Source organism: Sinocyclocheilus anshuiensis, unplaced genomic scaffold (genome assembly GCF_001515605.1).
Source record: "Sinocyclocheilus anshuiensis isolate Anshui unplaced genomic scaffold, SAMN03320099.WGS_v1.1 scaffold64, whole genome shotgun sequence".
In the NCBI taxonomy this organism is placed as follows: Eukaryota; Metazoa; Chordata; class Actinopteri; order Cypriniformes; family Cyprinidae; genus Sinocyclocheilus; species Sinocyclocheilus anshuiensis.
The window spans coordinates 614803-634418 of record NW_015557063.1 but is presented as its reverse complement, the minus strand read 5'-3'; the positions used below and the strand labels follow the sequence as shown (position 1 = coordinate 634418).

At 37.9% G+C, this 19616-nt stretch overlaps 2 protein-coding genes and 1 pseudogene across 5 annotated transcripts in view; 2 read left to right on the top strand and 1 right to left on the bottom strand.

Annotated features, from left to right (window-relative positions):
- Positions 1–7093, top strand: part of LOC107676538 (EH domain-containing protein 1-like) — a 10110-nt gene extending 3017 nt beyond the window's left edge. The window contains exons 2-5 of the mRNA XM_016471105.1: positions 530–627; positions 4695–5107; positions 5649–5813; positions 5915–7093. Of these exons, the coding sequence (XP_016326591.1) occupies positions 530–627; positions 4695–5107; positions 5649–5813; positions 5915–6442 (1204 nt within the window). The 3' untranslated portion in view covers positions 6443–7093. The remainder of the gene's footprint in view (positions 1–529; positions 628–4694; positions 5108–5648; positions 5814–5914) is intronic.
- A 1497-nt stretch (positions 7094–8590) lies between these two features.
- Positions 8591–10266, bottom strand: LOC107676510 (microtubule-associated proteins 1A/1B light chain 3C-like; annotated as a pseudogene).
- A 2097-nt stretch (positions 10267–12363) lies between these two features.
- LOC107676543 (dapper homolog 2-like) overlaps positions 12364–19616 on the top strand; it is a 13435-nt gene continuing 6182 nt past the window's right edge. The window contains exons 1-2 of one of the 4 annotated variants that reach the window (XM_016471121.1): positions 12364–12429; positions 18823–18991. In XM_016471121.1, the coding sequence (XP_016326607.1) occupies positions 18847–18991 (145 nt within the window). In that variant the 5' untranslated portion in view covers positions 12364–12429; positions 18823–18846. The other 3 variants (XM_016471119.1, XM_016471120.1, XM_016471118.1) reach the window with 3 other exon arrangements.

Here is a 19616-nt window from a genome sequence, read left to right as displayed (position 1 = left end):
GTTACACCAAATACACAAAATAATGATCTTTAAAAAAGCATCATATGACCCCTTTAAGAAAGTTCTAGCTGTAAGCTTCAGTCTTGTGAGAGAGATTCGCTTGGTTGGGCTGTGCTGTAGGCTGACAGGAAGAAAGACTGTTAATCACTGAAAACAATCCACATCTTTGTATAAGTAAAGTTCATTTCTTGTTATTACAGAATTATGAGACTGATATTCTTGAGATTTGAACTGAAGTCCCGATCTCATGCTGACTGAAACATTTATGTAGTTACATGAGGAAGTAAAAAAAATCCTGTGGTTTTTATAAAATTGTGCATTTTTCCAATGCATATGTTTAAATATTGATTTGTTAATAAAATATGTTTGTCAAACATTTTTACTTTTGCTCTCCATAGTATTTTCAGACAATGAAAAGAAAGAGGAGGAAGAGAGGTGTAATATTTTGGCTTCAAATCTCACCAAACCTGTTACAGTCTCTTGTACACTTGCTTTCCTTGCATGACATTCTCTCTCTCTCTCCTTGCAGGTTTATGTGTGCTCAGTTAAACAACCCTGTCTTGGAGAGCATCAGTATCATCGATACTCCAGGCATCTTGTCAGGGGAAAAACAAAGGATCAGCAGAGGTCAGCAGCTTTGGGTGCTTTCTGGTTTATTTTTTACATATTATTTATTTGTGATAATGATAATAATAACATTATCCTATTTTATAAAATTTGTATTACTTTAAAATATTAATGAAAATCATTACATTAAAATACATGATATAATATAAAATTCTATACAAATTTTAAATAATTAATAAAATATTCATAATTGTTTTTTTGTTTTGTTTACATTTTTCTTCTACACCCTCATATCCATCATTTTGAGATTTACTTGTTTATATCCTGACATTTTTTAATTGATCATTCCTTTCTACACGGAATACTTTGCCTTTTATCATTAATGTATTTTAGTACTCTTTCTTCTTTGTCACTTCCCCTGACAAAAATTAAATATAGGACTAATTATAGGACCGTAAATACGAACAAGATTGTAGTATAAAACAAATGATTATTTTTCATTAAAATTTGAAGGGCTATCTGGCCCTTCCCTCTACCACTACCACTTCACATGAATGCACAAAACAGAGGGGTAGGGGAAGGGGTAAGGGGTAGAAATGGGATTGGGCCTTAGTTTATTATGTGTAATTTCTGTAGAAAACTATTAGTCAGTGTGTTTTAGTGTAATACTTAAGTTCATTCCATGCAAATCTTTGGAGTCTGACTCTTTATTGTGAACTCCTCTCTCTTTTGTGTAAAATCTTAAGTGGATATTCTATAATACAGGAGATATTTGAATATCTTTTCTCAACTAATAATAGTCATTTATGCTGTACTTCATTAAATGAATATGTAACAAAAATAAAACAGTATGTCAGAGCTGCTCAGGCAAGTTTGTTCACTGTGCATAAATCCCCAATCTAAAAGCAGTCAAACCTCTGGCCTAATGTTAATGTTTGTAGCGATAAAACTATTGTGCCAATATAATCCTGACCACATTGTTCCCAGTTCCCTCTTTTAATACCACTGAAAAGATTTTTGTGGGTGGAGAAGTGTTTAATCATCATACGACTCATAGGTTTTACATGGGTTTTGTTGAGTTGTCCAATATTCCACCATAGGGGTGGGTGTTATGACCAAAATCTTACTTCACGATATGAGAAATTTTATTTCACGATAACAATATATATCTCAATATATTTTATTTTATTTTTGTTATTAAAAATAAGAAAAAGAAGCAAATTACAAACGCAATAGAACAAATAAATATGAAATAAACTTTTAATTTATTCAGCTACAGTGTTATTTAACGTGTAGTAAGAAATATTACAGAAATTGAATAAAGTGTATAAATAAAACATTGCACAGTCTTCACTGTATCAATCAAACATGAACTTATTAAAGATCCAAACGTGATTCAGTCAAGTGCAGTGAGAGATTAATATTAATAATGACAGACAGCAGCTGGCAAATTAGACTGCTGTCCCTTTAAGACCAACTGCAAAGATCCAATATACTAATACACATCCGGTTTTCACCCAGCTGTTTACGTTTATTTAACACATAACTGACTGTGTTTATGGGAATACTCCACACAATGGGCATTTTGAGATAATTGTGTGCGCGTATTAGACCATTCAAGCACAATAAAACACAAAAGAGATCTGTTTTCATGATTCACATTAGGGCTGCAAGATAAATCGCATGCGATATTTAACGCGCATCTTGTCAGTAAAGCCGGTTCTGTAATCAGCTATAAATCTCCATCACGTGCGGGCTTTCACATGAAGCAGCATTTCCTACACAGAGCTGTTGTTCACTGACAAGCTGCGCAAAACCACAATCAAATTTTGCGCAGCTTGTCAGTGAACAACGGCTCTGTGTAGTAAATGCTGCTTCATGTGAAAGCCCGCAGGTGATGGAGATTTACCGCTGATTACAGAACCGGCTTTACTGACAAGATGCACGTTAAATATCGCATGCGTTTTATCATGCAGCCCTAATTCACATGCTGACTGAGAGAGGGGCTTTCAGTGCGCGCTGTCAGTCAGCACGAGCAGCGGATTGAGTTCTTATTCACTGCTTATTGCACTTAATAACTCTATCAAGTGCGTCCCACTCTTTATTTTCTCATTCATGCATGTTTCCTTATCATTCAAAGGTGTATTTAACTTTTAAGTATAGTACTGTTACGCAGATATATTTGCAAACTGAGAATACACGACATGGCAAAATCTCTAACGATAGACACTTTATTCCACGGTAACGATACTGTCATACCGCCCAGCCCTGTTCCACACTAATACTATCTGATAATACGCTTGAACCCCATTCTCATTCTCAACAGGAAGAATCAGAAGGAAATGCTGAGTTGGCCCGTATGTCAACTCACTGCAGACTACAACTGTAGATACAGATCACAAAGAGACCGCTGTTAAGAAACAGAAATGTGGCATTGTTACAGAATATGTCTCAAGAAGTCATGTGACTCTTTTGTCCCTTCCGGGGCCCATTGAGCCAGTAACCAGATACTGAGATCAAGGTGCCCCGCTTACCATAGACACACAGCAGTCATGCTACAGACCCTGAGGCTTCCTCACCACTAGTCCCAGCAGAGACACAGCAGACTGTCCCGCAGTTGTGGCTATATGGGATTAAGCATGAAAGGCTATTTGAGCATTTCTGTCTGACTGCAGCTCAAACGGCCTTTGTGCTCCATGTGTTGCTCTGGGTTGCTATTATGATGTCATTGTGCCGCTTGCATCTACTTTTGCAGCTGGAGGTCATCCTTGTGGGAAGGTGTGTTCACGGTGAATGGCTGGAAATAGGGTCATGAGCTGGCATCCAGTTTAAAATGTGGAACTAAAAGTTCCTGTGTGGTACAGGGTCATGGGGGATTTTTCTCAGAAAATGTTAGCAGTTTTCCCAGAAGCGCCTCTCATTGACCACCACAGGTTTTTTAATTTTTTTAATTTTTTTTTTTTGATTGTGATAATTTTTTTGTTTTTCTTTCTGAATTTCATAAATGTTTTCCTGGGTCAGTAGTATCATGCCTTTTCAAACCAAGGGGTTGTGTAGATTTTCAATGCAACTTTCAAAAACTATTTATCTAGTGATCATTTAAAAAAGTTTTTTTTTTCTTTTTGTACATTTTTATTAATTTAAAATGTTAGAGAACTTAGTTAAAATATATAATAATTTAAAATAAATATAAACATTTAATTGATTGTGTTAATTTAAAATTTTGTAATGGATTATTTATTTTATTTATTTTTTGTAAGCCTCATATCCATACCATATTTTCTTTCTTTATAGTTCTGACAGCCTGGTAACAGGTTACACTTTACTATAACCTCATGTTTTTTTTTTTTCTGTATGTATGTAGTTTTCCCATAAATGTCTTCCTGTAAAATTTAAATGCAGCTTTCAAAAACAACAATTTATGTTACAATCATTGTTGGTTAAAATAGTGTTTGTCTTTTTATTTGGAACATTTTTATTAATTTAAAGTATTAGAATTAAATATAATAGTTTAGAATAAATATAATAATTTAATTGATTTAAATGTTCTTGTTTTAAATGTTTAAAATACAATATTTTATATTAACCTCATATTCATATCATGTGTATTTTTTATAGTTCTGATGGTCTTATTGCTGATTTTGGTTAATAGTTCCTTTGATGCAAATCTTTGGAGTTTACACTCAAGTTGTTGTTGTTGTTTTTTTTCTTTCTGCTTGTAGTTTTTCATAAATGTCCAAAAACCACAATTTACATCATGATTTTATAGGTTAAAGAATCACTCATTCTTTTCCTAAAAAGATTTTTTTTCTTTGGTTATTACCTTGCCAGTACTGCCACAGGTTCTCTACTGAAAATAAATAGGTGCACAATGATGATGGGTCCCTTTCAGTTCCTCTACACCCGGGGATTTCACAGGCAGCAGATCTCTTTCTCTCTGAATACATGGCTTTATAGTTGCTGTTTACAATTATGTGAATTCACTGAGATCAGATGACGCTGTCACTAATCAAATCCATTATCCCTGACCTCCGTTTCTAATAATAAAGCATGTTGCATGCAGCCCTGCTGAGCTTTGATTTAGGGCCCAATCTAATGCACATCTTTCTAACTTCTCTCAATTGCAGGCTATGACTTTGCCGCAGTTCTTGAGTGGTTTGCAGAACGAGTGGACAGAATCATCTTGCTCTTCGACGCCCACAAGCTGGACATTTCTGATGAGTTCTCAGAGGTGATCAAGGCCCTGAAAAACCATGAGGACAAGATGCGTGTGGTTCTGAACAAAGCTGACCAGATCAGCACCCAGCAGCTGATGAGGGTGTATGGTGCCCTCATGTGGTCACTGGGGAAGATCATCAACACCCCTGAGGTGGTCCGAGTGTATATCGGCTCGTTTTGGGCTCAGCCACTTCTGATCGCAGATAACAGGAAGCTGTTTGAAGCAGAGGAGCAGGACCTCTTCCGGGATATTCAAAGTCTTCCCCAAAACGCAGCTCTGCGGAAACTCAATGATCTGATCAAAAGAGCACGTCTCGCTAAGGTGAAACTATGACATTTTTGCACATTTACACTAGTATTCAAAAGCTTAGGGTCAGTAACATTAAAAAAATGAATGCTTTTATTCAGCAAGGATGCATTCAATTGATCAAAAATGATAGAAAAGGCATTTATAATATATATAACAACATAGATAATAACAATGCATGTTTCTTGAGCACCAAATCCACATATTAGAATGATTTCTGAAGGATCACGTGACACTGAAGACTGGAATAACTTATATTTAATAACTTGCATTTTAAAATATATCAAAATAGGAAACAGTTATTTAATTTTTTTCCCCACTTGATTGTGAGGGTTGAAGTTTAATGTGTTGGTCCATGAAAATGCCTTTTAGCTGGATATTTTTATGAACTTTAAACCCCAATAAGTGTACTTTTTTGTTTTTTGAGTTCGAGTTTCACTTCTTATTTTCACTTTATGGAATAACCTAATACTTGTGAGAAGTGTAGTTCTGACACGCTAAACTGCACAAATGCTATTTGTATTTAATTTGAGTGCATTGAATACTTTCCTTTTAGGTACATGCTTACATTATCAGTGCTCTGAAGAAAGAGATGCCAAGTGTATTTGGGAAAGACTCCAAGAAGAAAGAGCTTATTAACAACTTGGGCGCTATATATGAAAAGATTCAGAAAGAGCACAACATTTCACCGGGAGACTTTCCTAATTTAAAGAAAATGCAGGTATGAAGCTATGAATTTTTATCCAATGAATTAAAGTTTTATAAAGATCTTTTCTTTAAAAAATAAAAACACAACACAATCTTTTTTTTTTTTTTTTGCAGGAGTTGCTAGCTGTTCAGGACTTCACCAAATTTCCTGCCTTTAAGCCAAAATTGCTAGAGTCAGTGGAACACATGCTAGGTAACGACATTGCTAAGCTCATGACGCTGGTCCGTAAGGAGGAGGCTGCCATGACCAACCAGTCAGTGAAGGGTGGTGCATTTGAGGGAACCATGAATGGGCCATTTGGTCATGGATATGGAGAAGGTGCAGGTGAAGGCATTGATGAGCTGGAATGGATCGTGGGCCGTGATAAGCCATCCTACGATGAAATATTCTACACGCTCTCACCAATTAATGGGAAGATATCTGGTGCCACGGCTAAGAAGGAGTTGGTGAAGTCCAAGCTGCCAAACACAGTGCTTGGAAAGGTTTGGACTCTGGCAGATGTTGACAAAGATGGCTATCTGGATGATGAAGAGTTTGCGCTTGCGAATCACCTGATTAAGGTAAAGCTTGAGGGGCACGAGCTTCCGGCCAAACTGCCTGCTCACCTTGTGCCACCTTCCAAACGGCAGGAGCAGAATTGAAGAGCTGGCTTGAATCGGTTGGATTTCAGTGGCTCTCGGCTACATTCCAAAGTGCCCAAGCCACTCTTCTAGCTTGTTTTGACCATTCAGTTGACTAACCAGTCTTCAGGAACTCGATTGTCTTAATCAAAAATGCTTGGCTAAGAATGATAGGACTGAGAAGACAAACCAAGAACTTGTGTGCCAGTGAGAGACCTTTTCTTTCTTCTGCTTAATTTTTTAAATGGCTTGGAAATGGAGAAACCACTATGAGCACAGAAAGAATTAAAATTGATTGCAAAACTTCTATGGTACTGTTTAATGGGCATTTGAATGAGGTTGTAAAGCAGCAGGCAAAGATTGAGTTGAATTAAAAAAATGTGAAAATACTCCATATATGGTATATAACTCCAAAATTATTATTATTTTTTTTTTTTTGGCAAAACTTTAACTTATTCTTTTCCTTTGGAGCTATTTTATCTGTTTTTTGTTTGTGTGTGTTTTTTTTTTTAATACTGTTTTGATTTAATATCTCTAAACTATATATCAATATATGTATTCTGTAATTTTGAGGGTGTATCTTTACTTTCCTTTGGGATCTTGTGATCTGAAATGCTCACCTTCATTTGAATGCAGCAATTGCATAGACCAATAAAAAAAGTTTATTTCTAAGCTGTGCTTCAAAGACTGCTTGAGTTTTCTGCATTTAGAAACATTTTCCAAATTGTAGTGTGTAGTGAAACATTTGGAAACAAACACCAAACAGAGTTACTGAGTTTGAGGGAAAAATCTAAGGTCTTCTTGGAATGGCTGTAATGCAATGGCAGCATCATATTTCTCTCTGTTTATCAAGTTATGTTGAGGCATGTTGAGGTGCTTTACTGTACAGTCTTGTTTCCTTTGGCAGCTATTGGGAGTTGATCGCAGATTTTTTCTTCTTATTACTATCTTAGTTTGGTGTAATGTGAACGCTCATGCAACACTTTTTTGGCTGAAAGGAAAAAGGCCACCTAAGTTCCACATTGGTTTGTTTACATTATTTAAGATGCATCTCAAGATTTTTCAAGTTTGGGGTCAGTAAGATTTCTTAGAGGAAATTAATGCTTTTATTGAGCAAGGAAGAATTCAATTGATCAAAAGTGACAGTAAAGACTTACATTGTCACTAAAAATATATATTTCAAGTAAACACTGTTCTTTTGAACTTTCTAGTCGATAAAGAGTCAGCTAATTAAAATTATTTCTGAAGGATGCTGTGAGACTGGAGTAATGGCTGCTGAAATTTCAGCTATGGCATCACATGAATAAATGTAATTTGACAAACTTTTGAACAGTACTTAATATGCATACAACTTTCTTTTGGCAGTGATATGTGCATTTCAATATCACCGTATACTATCAGCATGCATTCTGCCCCATAAAAACCTCAGCTTACCGCCGTTTGAACTTTCTCATTGCCATTTCTCTGTTTATGCATTCTGTTTTCACAACACACTTTGCATGAAGGTGCTAAAGTTCCCAGTAATGTCCTAAGTGACAGTAAGAATGCAGATGTGAAGGGTTTAAAATTACCACCATTAACTCACCCTATATTTGTGCTTAATCCTAAATTAAAATGGCTTTGTTAGATATGGATAAAGCATGAGAGCCTAGTTGCATTGCGAGGGACACTAACATGCAATTCATATAATGCCATATAATTTGTTAGACCTGACCCGTTTAGCACCTCCTCCTTACTGACACCGTAACCTAAACCATTCTATTAGAGATGCTGGTTAATAACAGCCATGTGTAAAAGGGTGATGCATCTTTAGAAGAGGTGTGAGACTAAAAAGCAATGACAGATTTCTAGCAGAGAATTGCTTTACTGCTCTGTGCATGTTTATGAGTATTTAAATGATCACTTACTGGCCATATTGTTTATTTTAAGCTGCCCATTACAAATAACCAAATGAAAAATCAGCTAATTAGATCCATACCCCATAGTGTATGTCACCATGTTAATCTTAGTTCCCTGTTGAACAGAATAAACCACATTAACAATATATGGAATCAATAAAACCGGACATTCAGCTAAAAGAACTAAACTGATTTATTGAGGAATTTTCCAACTGCATTTGAAGCTGAGTACAAAATGACTGTTGAACTCATTTTCATTCCAGTAGGTGCTTAAATTGTTTTGTTTTTTTGTTGTCCGTCTCCTCCGTGTTTGTTTTAGGAACAGATGCACAGTCACAGAAAGAACAAGGAAAGGAAACCAGCATCGAACAAACCCTGTCTCATTGTGACAGGACATCCCAGGTCCTTTCAGGAACAGGATTTCCTTTTTTGTGATAGAGCCTCATGACTGAGCGGCTTGAGAACTAGTGCAAGTGACATCACTTTTCTGTTCTTTCTTATTAGACGGCTCAGTTGTAACCTCTTTCAAACCTCTGATTATGCTTCAACATTAGCCTCAAAGAAATTTAAACTACTAAGAAATTAGGTCAGAAGAGTCCTCTCAGCCAAGTGTTGGTGGTCTGTGGGGCTTTAGGTGTGATGCACAGTGAGAGTCTTCATTTAGCAGCAATAGTGAGTTATGATCTCAGAGAGGCGTCGGTCTGGAGGTATGTGAGGTGATCTATATGTCATGCTCATTTTCGAGGGTCTTTTCATCCAAACATGTCCTGGGATGCATAGGTTATGTAGAGGAAGCCATCTGGGTCTCTGAACTGTGAGTAAACTTCTCCCATGCTGACAAACAGGACATATTCTTTCCTGAGATCACTAGATGCAGAGCTTGAGATGCCTCTAGCACTATCTTACTTCTGAAAGAGAAAAAGCGAGACAGGAAAATGGCATTACTGAAAATAATAACTTGAAAGTGCCTGAAACTTCAGGCGGTGCCTCATGCAGCTATCCAGTGATTGAAGCAACGTGGTACAGCAGCACAAGTCTGATTCACTGTTCATACAACACACATTCACACTGACTCAAGAAAACAAGCCATGACTCATTTTCTTTTGAGCTGCAAAAACTGACACATGCAGCTAAAACTGCATCATATAATTGAGAGAGAGAGAGTCTACACACCTGAGCAGACTGAGGAACTGCCCTAATGTCAGCTCACCTGGGACAAGAAATGTGGTTTTGTCCAGTAGGGGAAGCTTTTCCTCTCGAAGATATCGCTTCACAATTACCTAAAATACAAAACAAAATTTCTGAAGTGTAAAAATAGCCGTTGTTTAATTTTTCTTTAAACATTTCATATTTAAAAATATATCTTACCGGCAATTTGTTGGGGAACTTAGACCGAATAGTGCAGACTTCGTCTTTTCTTGTTGCTGCAATTGGAAGAACAAAAAATGGAAAACATCTTTTCCTGTTTTTGCATTTTTTTCTGAGATTTTCTGAAATTATTATAACCACAAGAACTAAAAATAATTATATATGTCATGACCTACCCAGGCACTCCCTTTGCTTGTAAAGCATAATTTCCATGGATTTCTCGTAGGGAGGCATTCTGACTGGAGTTTGGCGAGGCTGGAGACCTGTACGATGGTGAGGTATGAGGAGGCTGTGCCCGGGCTGACGAAGTACCCACGGGTGGAGGTTGTCTCAAATGCCTGTTTCAGCTCGCGGGGCTCGGCCTTTATACGGGTGTGTGTGTCTGTGTGTGTAGGGGGAGGACAGTCTGAGGTGTGAAAAAATGAGAAGTGCTTGCGCTAATTAAAGACCTTGCGATGCTATTAGGATATTAACCGTTACATAAGCTCTTCAAAACCTTTTCAGAGCCTCTCCCGTCCTCGCGCTCGATCAATAATGAACCGGTCGCTGTAAATGATCAAAACATTCATAGACACCGGTTATTTGAAGTTCAACTCCGTTTTTTTCTAAAGAGTGCCATGACAGCTTAATTACGAATCACTGCATCAGTTTGTGTAACACCGCAGTGAACAACATAGGCTACGTGACAGACGTGAGAAACGGAGTTCCCTAAACTCAACTAACGGGACAAGTAGGCCGTTTATGCCGCAGGGTGTTGAACGTTTTGAAAGCATTCTTTGTACTGAAAAAGAGATGAAATCACAGAATTTTAGTCAAAAGTTTAAACCGTAAAACAAGACTTTAAAACAAAACACAACTATATTCATTTAATTATGTAGACACAGACATCCAATGTAAAAGGTAACATACGAAAATAACATACAAACACTATACAGTAAAATATTTTATTTTCCGAAGAAGAAAGAAGGTCACGCGGTTAGTTTTGGAACGACACGAGGGTGAGTAAATGATGAGAGAAATGGCATTTTTGGGTGAACTGTCACTTGTGTTTTTGATGACTGAGCCCCAAACACAATGGAGTTAGTATGGTGTTAAGGACTGCATAACCATAGTGAAACAGAAGCCAAGCCCAAGCACCTTTTGGAACAAAAGCCAGTTTTTTCCACTTACACTACCCTAAGGCCCATATTCACACCATGCCCTCATTCTCAATGAGGTCAAAGAGATACGAAATAAACAGTGTACATTATGTGCCTGCCTGATGAACATTATATGAAACAATAACAAGGCCAAAATAACAACAGGGTCTGAGGCTATTACTTTAAACTAAACTCTTTAAACATTATACACCTCACTGGCTCACCACCAGCCTATATATTTGTTGAATCACTGATGGGTAAAAGTATGTTCAAAGTGTTTAAACTTAATTATTTAAAAGTTAAACTTAGCTAAACCTTGAAATTTCAAAGCAGGTTGAAAAGTTATAGGCCTATGAATTTTGATGGATCTGACTTAAAGGTGTTCGCATCAGTGTGATGTATTCAAAATAGATTATGTAAATGATTAGGATTTTTAAAACAGAAAGAACATTTGGGAAAAGCAGATAAAAAACCTGAAGTGGAAGAGAGCTGCCAGAGTTTGAGGTTTCACATTTAGTTTTATGGTTTCAGCAGGAAGTTTGCTTATGAATAGTCAAGTTTTATTTAAGAGGGTGATGAAAGAAGAAAGAAAGAACTGATATGCAGAAAATATTGTGCTATAGGCCAGTTTCATATATTTCGTTTAAACTTAAGAATACTCTTTCAGAGACAAATGAATCGCAATTGTAACTGTTTTATAGCCTACATTAACAAATTGATTTTACATACATTATGCATCATGTTAAAACAAGCCTTACATTATCTATTTATTTTCATCTGATGTTTTCATTTGTGATTTGATTTCAGTAGCCTGTAAACTAAACTCTATAGCTATTCAACATGGACAGGCCTATATGTAATATCCAACCTATATTTGTCTTCCTACCCTTGTGTCAGAATGAGAGGTGATTAAACGATTATGGAAATCTTGTTTGTATAGGCGCAGGTTAGGCGGGCAGATACTGTCACCTGCTGGTTAGAAACAGTCTGTCGTTTGTGACTACATTGGACTTTCTCGTCGCATAGCCCAAGAGTGTTACAGGAACCAACGGCTTGAAACCAACAAAACCAAGCGGATATTTGATCATTTGGAAAAGTAGCTACACAAAGTAGGGTAATACACGTCATTAAATTAACAACATACAATTTTAAATCACAATGTGGGTCATCGTTTTTTTCTTTATTTGCGTATAGTTGAAAGTGATCCAATATTTCTATAGCGGTGGTTCGTGAATGTTTTAAGTGAACGGATCATTCCATGAACTGACTCATTTTTTGCTTTGCTCTGTGCGCGAAAGAATCTTTCTAGTGAACGAATTCAAAGATTTAAATCGACTCGAGTTACTGGGGTGAATCAAAAATCGGTTCCGCTAATTTTGTCTTTAAATTTGATAAATGAACACAATTCAGTTTTATATTAAATATTAGGCAACAAGTCTTGCCACGCTACAGTCTCAACACATCGTACTAAGTTAACTAGCAGATTCACATTCCGCGTCTTAAAAAAAGCGAGTCAATTCTGTTCGAAAACTTCCCCGGCCAATCAGCAGCGAGCTTTCACGTCTAACTCCTCCCCATTCATACTCTTTTCTTCTTCACAGCGGTGAGTTGTGTGCAAGACTGTCGCATATGATTCAATTCACATCGTCTTCATCATCATCATCATACCGAATGATAGCCGACGTGATGGTTGTGGCGTCTCAAAATGGTTAGGTGGGAAAGGATTTTTCGGTGGTGAAATTTAAGACCTTAAAAGTATGCCTTTATTACATGTGCCTCAGTGCGAAAGTTGAGTTGCCACCGTACAGCATTTTCGTGGTACATTGTTACGGGCTCTGAATTTTAAGCGTCTGCTCCGGTGTTGCTCATGTCGCACAGCGCTCATGCTGCATTGATGGCCGGTGCTCTGGCTAGAGGCGAGCAGTGAGCCTTTCCGTTCACCGGCGACCACAGTGTTTGCCTCGAAACCGATTTTGCGTGCACAATGGCCGGACGCCGCGGTTGCGTGAATTCGCTATGGTCAGGGAGCGAGCGGGTTCGTATCGGAGAGCGGCTGAAAGCCACTCTGGCCGGCGTAATGGAGCTGGATCTTCTCAGAGGACGACAGCTGGAGATGGTGGATGCGGTACTGGACATGAATGGAGCACCCGCTCACCAGGGGGAAAGACTGGAGTGCGCCGCCGAGGATGGTGCCGCAACCTCCCGCAGGCAACAGGTCAGTGGGGACGTGGGAAATTCCACAGGAACATAATGTTCCTCGTAATTCTAACCTTGATCTCCTCATGGAGGTGGAACCCTGCACCTGCTAAACGTTTCGGTGACAGTGGCATTCAGTGGAGCTCAGGTTGCATGACCGAGACAGGACGCGGCTGTGTTTACATTTCAGAATTGTTTAAAGTGTCAAGGTTGAGTTGGAGTGCACAGCTATTTTGGGCCCCTGCATACAATGCATGTTGATTACGCCAATACAAAATACCGTCTAGTGTCTTATAGGGGGAATGGGGTAAGCTGTGTCATTTTTAAGTTGGCCTCTGGGCAAGGAAAATTTAAATATATATTAGGAAGTCTGCTATCAAGTGAAATGAGAAAGCATCTATTAGAAAATTGAAATATGACATCAGAAAAAAGTAATTGCTTCATGTTGGGGGTAAGTTGAATCATTGGACAATATGAGAACAATTTACAAAAAAAAATGGACAACCAAATTACCAATATATTACTCTCATTCCAATGTCTTATAGAAGCAGACAGAATAAAATGTTTAATATTTAGAATATTTGATTGTAATTCAACAAATTGTAACATTTTGCAGTTGTATGTGTAGTAATATTTCCATATTTTTCCAAATTCAGCATTTTGGGAAAAAATGCTTTATTTAATAATGAAATAATTTGGACAAACTTTGCATGGTTTTATACACTGGCATTTCACCAACATACATTAAATATTTCAGAGCTGGATAGATTTGCGTTGATATTAAATTAATTTCACCTGCCATCATGTAGAAAATTTACTTTGGCATACAAAAGTTTTTTTTGCATAAAAAAATATTATTATTTTTTTCACGTGCATCTCTCAAATGTCGGCAGCTGTAAATGAAGGGCTCTTTTTAAACATAGTCATGTGACAAATAACACACTGCTTTCTAGATTAAGAGTGTGGCACAATTTACCTGCTGGTACTTCTTACCCTACTATCAATTCCTTGTTAATCTACACATACTATCTGTATGTTGCACAGACTGTGTGGTAACAAAATGTTGATTTTGTCAGTGTGATGTGGCAGGGCTCTTGACCAGGTATGGAGGACTGATAACAGGTGCAGTTCAGGTGTGTGCTTGTGTAATGAGAGAAGGAGGGAAGTGTATGTGAAAGTTGACAATAGAAGCACCATTGTGTGTTTTTATAAAATGGACAGTGTGCAAGTGAACTCAAGTGAAGCCACAAATGTGAAATGCATTTAATAGTGGCAAGTAGCTTATAAATTATTTCTCATGTCCTTCATTTATTATAGGGCATTTATAAAATTACCCGGGATCTCTTAGAACAAAGTGATGTAATTGAGAGCGTTTCTTTCATGGCATGAAAAAAATGGTTTTCGCAGTTTCAAAAGGCTTTTAAAGGACACTTACAAGTAGCCATTCAGTCCAGCAAAATGTGTGCATGAGAAACAGCAATATGTATCATGACACAAAAGTATTAGTCATCATCGGGGCAATGTTGTTGCCTCTCCACCTACGCGACTTCCATTTGCATAAACACCACATGGAGAAATGTTTCTGTTGTCGGCATCACAGATATCACCTCTCCCCTGCTACCCGCTGAGGGAGAGAGAGGATGGAGGGAAATGGACAGAAAGATGGAGAACGGGGGTGTGCCACGCAGAGCAACTGATATGTTAACCCCTCGCTAGGATGGACTTCTGTGCAGTGGCTGAATGCAGCATCTGGTTTCATAGTAATATGCATATAGTCTTTCATTTGATTGACGTTGATTTATTAGATTGTTACAATATATGATATGTTTTCAGTCAAAGGGTTGATTGCTCTGATTCATTGGCTGAAAAGCTGTCTTCCTGCTGCCTCCCACAAGACTCACCTTGTTATTAAAATATGACATTAAGCCGTTTCCTGTGTCAGTGAGGGAATTGAATGAGTAATTCCTCTGCCGATGGAACCATTGGCCTGACTGGATATTCATCTCATTATTTATGTCCATTTGGATCATTAGCCTCATATAATGCAGTTTCCATGTGCCAGAGCACTCCTTCATGAATTGATCGGTAGCTGGAAAATGGCCAGTGCGTTCTGCGTGAGATCCGTATCAGGTTTCTCCCACTGAGCAAATGCTTCTTCCAATTCTCCTGGTGAAATGAAGAAAAAAAAATTGCAACTGTATACTGAGATAATGCAGTATAGTTTCTATCTAGATGTGTTCATGAGTGTATATGAAAAAATTTGGACTTTTATAGGCAAATTATACGTCTTTACGCACTTCATTCAGTTGTGGCAAGGAAAAAATGAAACTGAAGTAACTCACAGGGTGACTATGTCCTCTTTGTCCTCGACATGTCCTGGCTGGGATTTCTAAATTGCCTAAAATGTCCAGGTGTTGGCTCCTATTGTTTTTATATTTGCTGAAGGTAATGACTGAAAAGTAGTTTGACCAGTAGCATGCTGGCATTGCACATAATCGACCAATTGTGGCGTACGAGAAGGTGGAATCTACAGAGAGCGGTCAAAGCAATGCAAATATACATATAATGTATGAGGACTGTAGAGAACGTCAACACGAAAACAAAGCCAAAACTCAGACAAATTAGCCAATTCAAATCCCGACCCGACGTGTCCGGTAAATAGAGGACGTATGGTCACTCTAGTACCACAGAAGTGTTTTTTTGTCAAATGCATGTGGAAGTGGCAATGCACATGTTAGTTCATATTCCACCAGCAAAGACAGAGTTAAAGTATTGCTGCTAAATCGGATGTGTGGGCGAGGAGAGGAGAAGGAGAGCGAGAAAGAGAAGGAGAGAGAGGGCAGGAAGAGAAGAGAGGCCTGACAGTTCTCTGAAGTGAAGTGGGGGAGGCAGTTAAATCCAGGAGTGGTGGTGGTGGTGGTTGGGAGGGGGTCTCACATAAGAGATGCCTCCTTCATGCTGTTCGTCTCACTAGGCAACCCATCTCCTGTGCTCTCTACTTTTCTTCAAAACTCTTTTTTTTTCTTTGCCATCTAGTCTCTTTATGGCCTCCTCCTTGAGTTTTCCACCTTCATGTCCTGCTCACTCTTCACTCTGAATGTTTTTCCTTCCATATATATTTTTAGAGTCTGATACAGGAATTGTGGGTAAACTGCTGAAGCAGAGATAAGCCTGGTCAAAGTCTCTTTCAATACCCATTATACACCCGTCTTTTCTCCCTCTCCTTTGTTTCATCATCTGCCTTTCTCCGCTCTCTGCTTATTAACAGCCCTCCCCCAACTTTTTTCATTTCGCCAATGCATCACCTGCATTGTCTGTTTAAAAGTCTGACAGAAGGTTGATCGGACTTAACAGGATATGCACAATAGTCTCTTGGTTTGATGGAATTCCTCAGAAGTGCTGCAAAGGGAGATTCCTTGCGATGGGGGGAGGTTGGGGATCACAAACAACTAACCCCAGTAAACACTTCACGTAGATAAGCGATTCAAAACTTCTGAACTTTAAACAAAGCATTCTCTTGAAGGATATCAGTTTATTAGTTGTTTAAAATCCTCTCAAAAAAGCAGGCTTAGACATCATAAAGTCACTGGCTAATGATGTAGCTTAGCTTCCCCTTACAGGTGTGTAAGGGGATGTTTTGTAAATATATACATCACAGATATATGACTTCTATCCTGGTATTAACATCCGTCTCTGGTGATCCAATCACAAGTGGTCGGCTGAGACAAATTGCTGTTTAAATTAGGTTTTAACATGCGTCTCAAATGCATCTTCAGTAAACAGCTGTGATCGTATTTCGAGAAGAGGATCTCTGAATTCAGGACTACATGCATTACTCACTACATAAATGTGTTATTGCATGTTGATGAAGCACAAAATAAAATCTCATTGTAATTGTGGACATTGTTTTGATGGGAATTAGGGCTGCACAATTAATCGAATTTCTAATCGCAATTACAATTATGGATGCCACAATTACGTAATCGTTCAAAGCGGCAATTAATCGTTCAAAGTCCACTTATGTTATTCTGCACGCTTAAGATATGTTTTTTTTATTCCTACATGTTATCTTAAAGGTTTTTCCCTTGTTTTAGTTTTAGTATAACATTATAATACCATTCACATTTTTATCATCTTTTTTTTTATAATTTAAAGAAGAAAACAATACGATGTACTGTATATATGACATTTGAGGCTTAATACTATAGAAAAGCACTAAGAGTTTTTCAGTAAGGTTTTTCAGTTAGAGTGTTTTCAGCTTGTTTATTTTCATATAAAAATACGGCATGCAGTTGCATCAAACAATGGTATAAACATCATTCAATGTAAATTGTGATAATCGTAATTAATAACCGCAATTACAATTTCAAGGGAATAATCGACAATTATGATTTTTGTCATAATCGTGCAGCCCTAATGGGAATGCTTATTTTAGTTGAGCATATTAAATGAAATAAAATCCCAAAAATAAAAATTATCTTTTTTTACTCACCCTTAATGTCTTCCCAAATGTATATGACATTCTTTTTTCAGGTTCCCTCCAAGCTAACACTTCAAAAACCACACAAAGTGAAAATGACAGTAATCCATGTGAAACCAACTGATGAATCAATGTTTTCCAAAGCGAAACGATCGGTGTGTGTGAGAAAAATACTAATATTTTAAAAGTTTTAAACTACAAACCATCTGATGTAGTGCTTCACAACACTCGTGAACCCACTTATGAGAGTTTTTCGTTTCGGGTGGAGTATCCCTTTAACTTAAAGGTGCAGTAGGAGATCTGGGAAAATGCAAACTTTAGCCTGATAGCACTGAAAGCGAACGTCCCTCCCTCCCTGCAATCGCCGTCCAAAGCCACGCCCCCTGAACGCATTTACGCTCACAGACCAGAGTACCAGAGACAACATTACTACAATAAACTACATCAGGTTCCCAATTCCAGCCCATGTTCCGAAGTGAAGTAAACTTCAACGGATTTCCCCCACTCAGGGAGTAGGGAGCAATGAACACTGTGTAGGGATCATATCGATCGGAACACAGTTCATGCACGTAGCTCACTTCTAACGAGCTGGCGCGAGGACTAGATTAACTGCTGGGCTACATCATGTGTCATTCACCGGTGAGAAATCTTTAAAAGTACTACAATACCAGGAAGGAAGATCGGGTTGTTGATGTTTGCCTGCCATCCTCGCTCTGTCTGCACAGCGTGCGTGAACGTGCTGATGACGTATCCTGTCTGCGCGAACCCGGTGCGCAGAGGTATGCTAATACATACGTTGACAGGCAGGTAGGAAAGCATATTAAAACGCTCGGACCGAGCGTTTTGATTGGACGAACATTTCTTGATCCTACGCCTTCCACAGAATATATAAATACAGACAAATACATTTAGACCACTTAACTTAATGGTTGCTATCGGGCAACCAGCATAACAAAAAATGTTTCTGAAGACAATCACCTATTGCACCTTTAACATTTGTTTGTGTGCACATTATCTGTTTGTCACTGCATATTGATATCAGGCATTGATGTTCTGTAATGATGTGTGCATGTTCATGTCTGCATATTCCAGATTTTTCAGTCAGATGGTTATTTTCTTCTAGAATGTTTCTTAAAAATTGATTGACAGGTGTGTAGGCTGTCCTTCACTACTGCCTGGGATGCATCATGATGGATTAGTGTTGAGCTACAAATGCAATGCTTTCACATGCATCATGATCATATGTTAATACCAGGTGTAAACAAGGTCTTTGTGTCATCACCTTATCCTGTAGTAACATGACTCCTCCATCTGTTTCAGAGTCTGTCCCCTGCAAACCCTGATATGTCTTGCCTTGGCACTGCAGGAGAGGGGATAAGCTCACGCTGGTCTACACTGTCCTGGGACATCCCATCTGATCTGCTGTCCTCTCCCACTCCAGACTTTCCTAGCACCACACCGCTTGACTGCGACTCTAGACCCAGCTCAGGTGCTTATACTCCAAATTCCTTAATAATAAACCGTTAATGTTTTGTAAAAAGCAGTTCAGAATGTCTTTGTGTGAATACTTGAATCTGTAGCAAAGGCCGCTGAAATATCTCACGTCGAGGTGCTTTTCTAAAGCTCTTTTGAGTAGGGATGGCTCGATACCACTTTTTCAGAACCGATACCGGTCCGATACCAAAAATTCTGAGTATCTGCTGATACCGATATCGATCCGATACCAGCACAGTTTTTTTAAATGAGTGTAGAATTTCTATACCTCAATGTGTAGGTCGATCATCACTCTTTTGTATGTTACACACAATCTACTAAATATAGACTGCTTCATTATAAAGAAAAAACAACAAACAAAAAAATATAATCAAAATCTATGACAAAAATACTTTTATAAACTAGGTTAATGGATAACTCAGCAGCAAAAGTTACTCTAGAAAAATCATGAGTGCACAATAATTTGACAAAATTCTAAACTTTTAGTGAAAAAAAATACATTATTTAGTGGGTAACAAATAAAAGTGAATAAGTGTAGGGCTAAATCTGGTAGGCCTACACATTGCTCTTTGTATTGTTGTAAAATACATTCATGAAAAACAAGTAATATATTTATATAT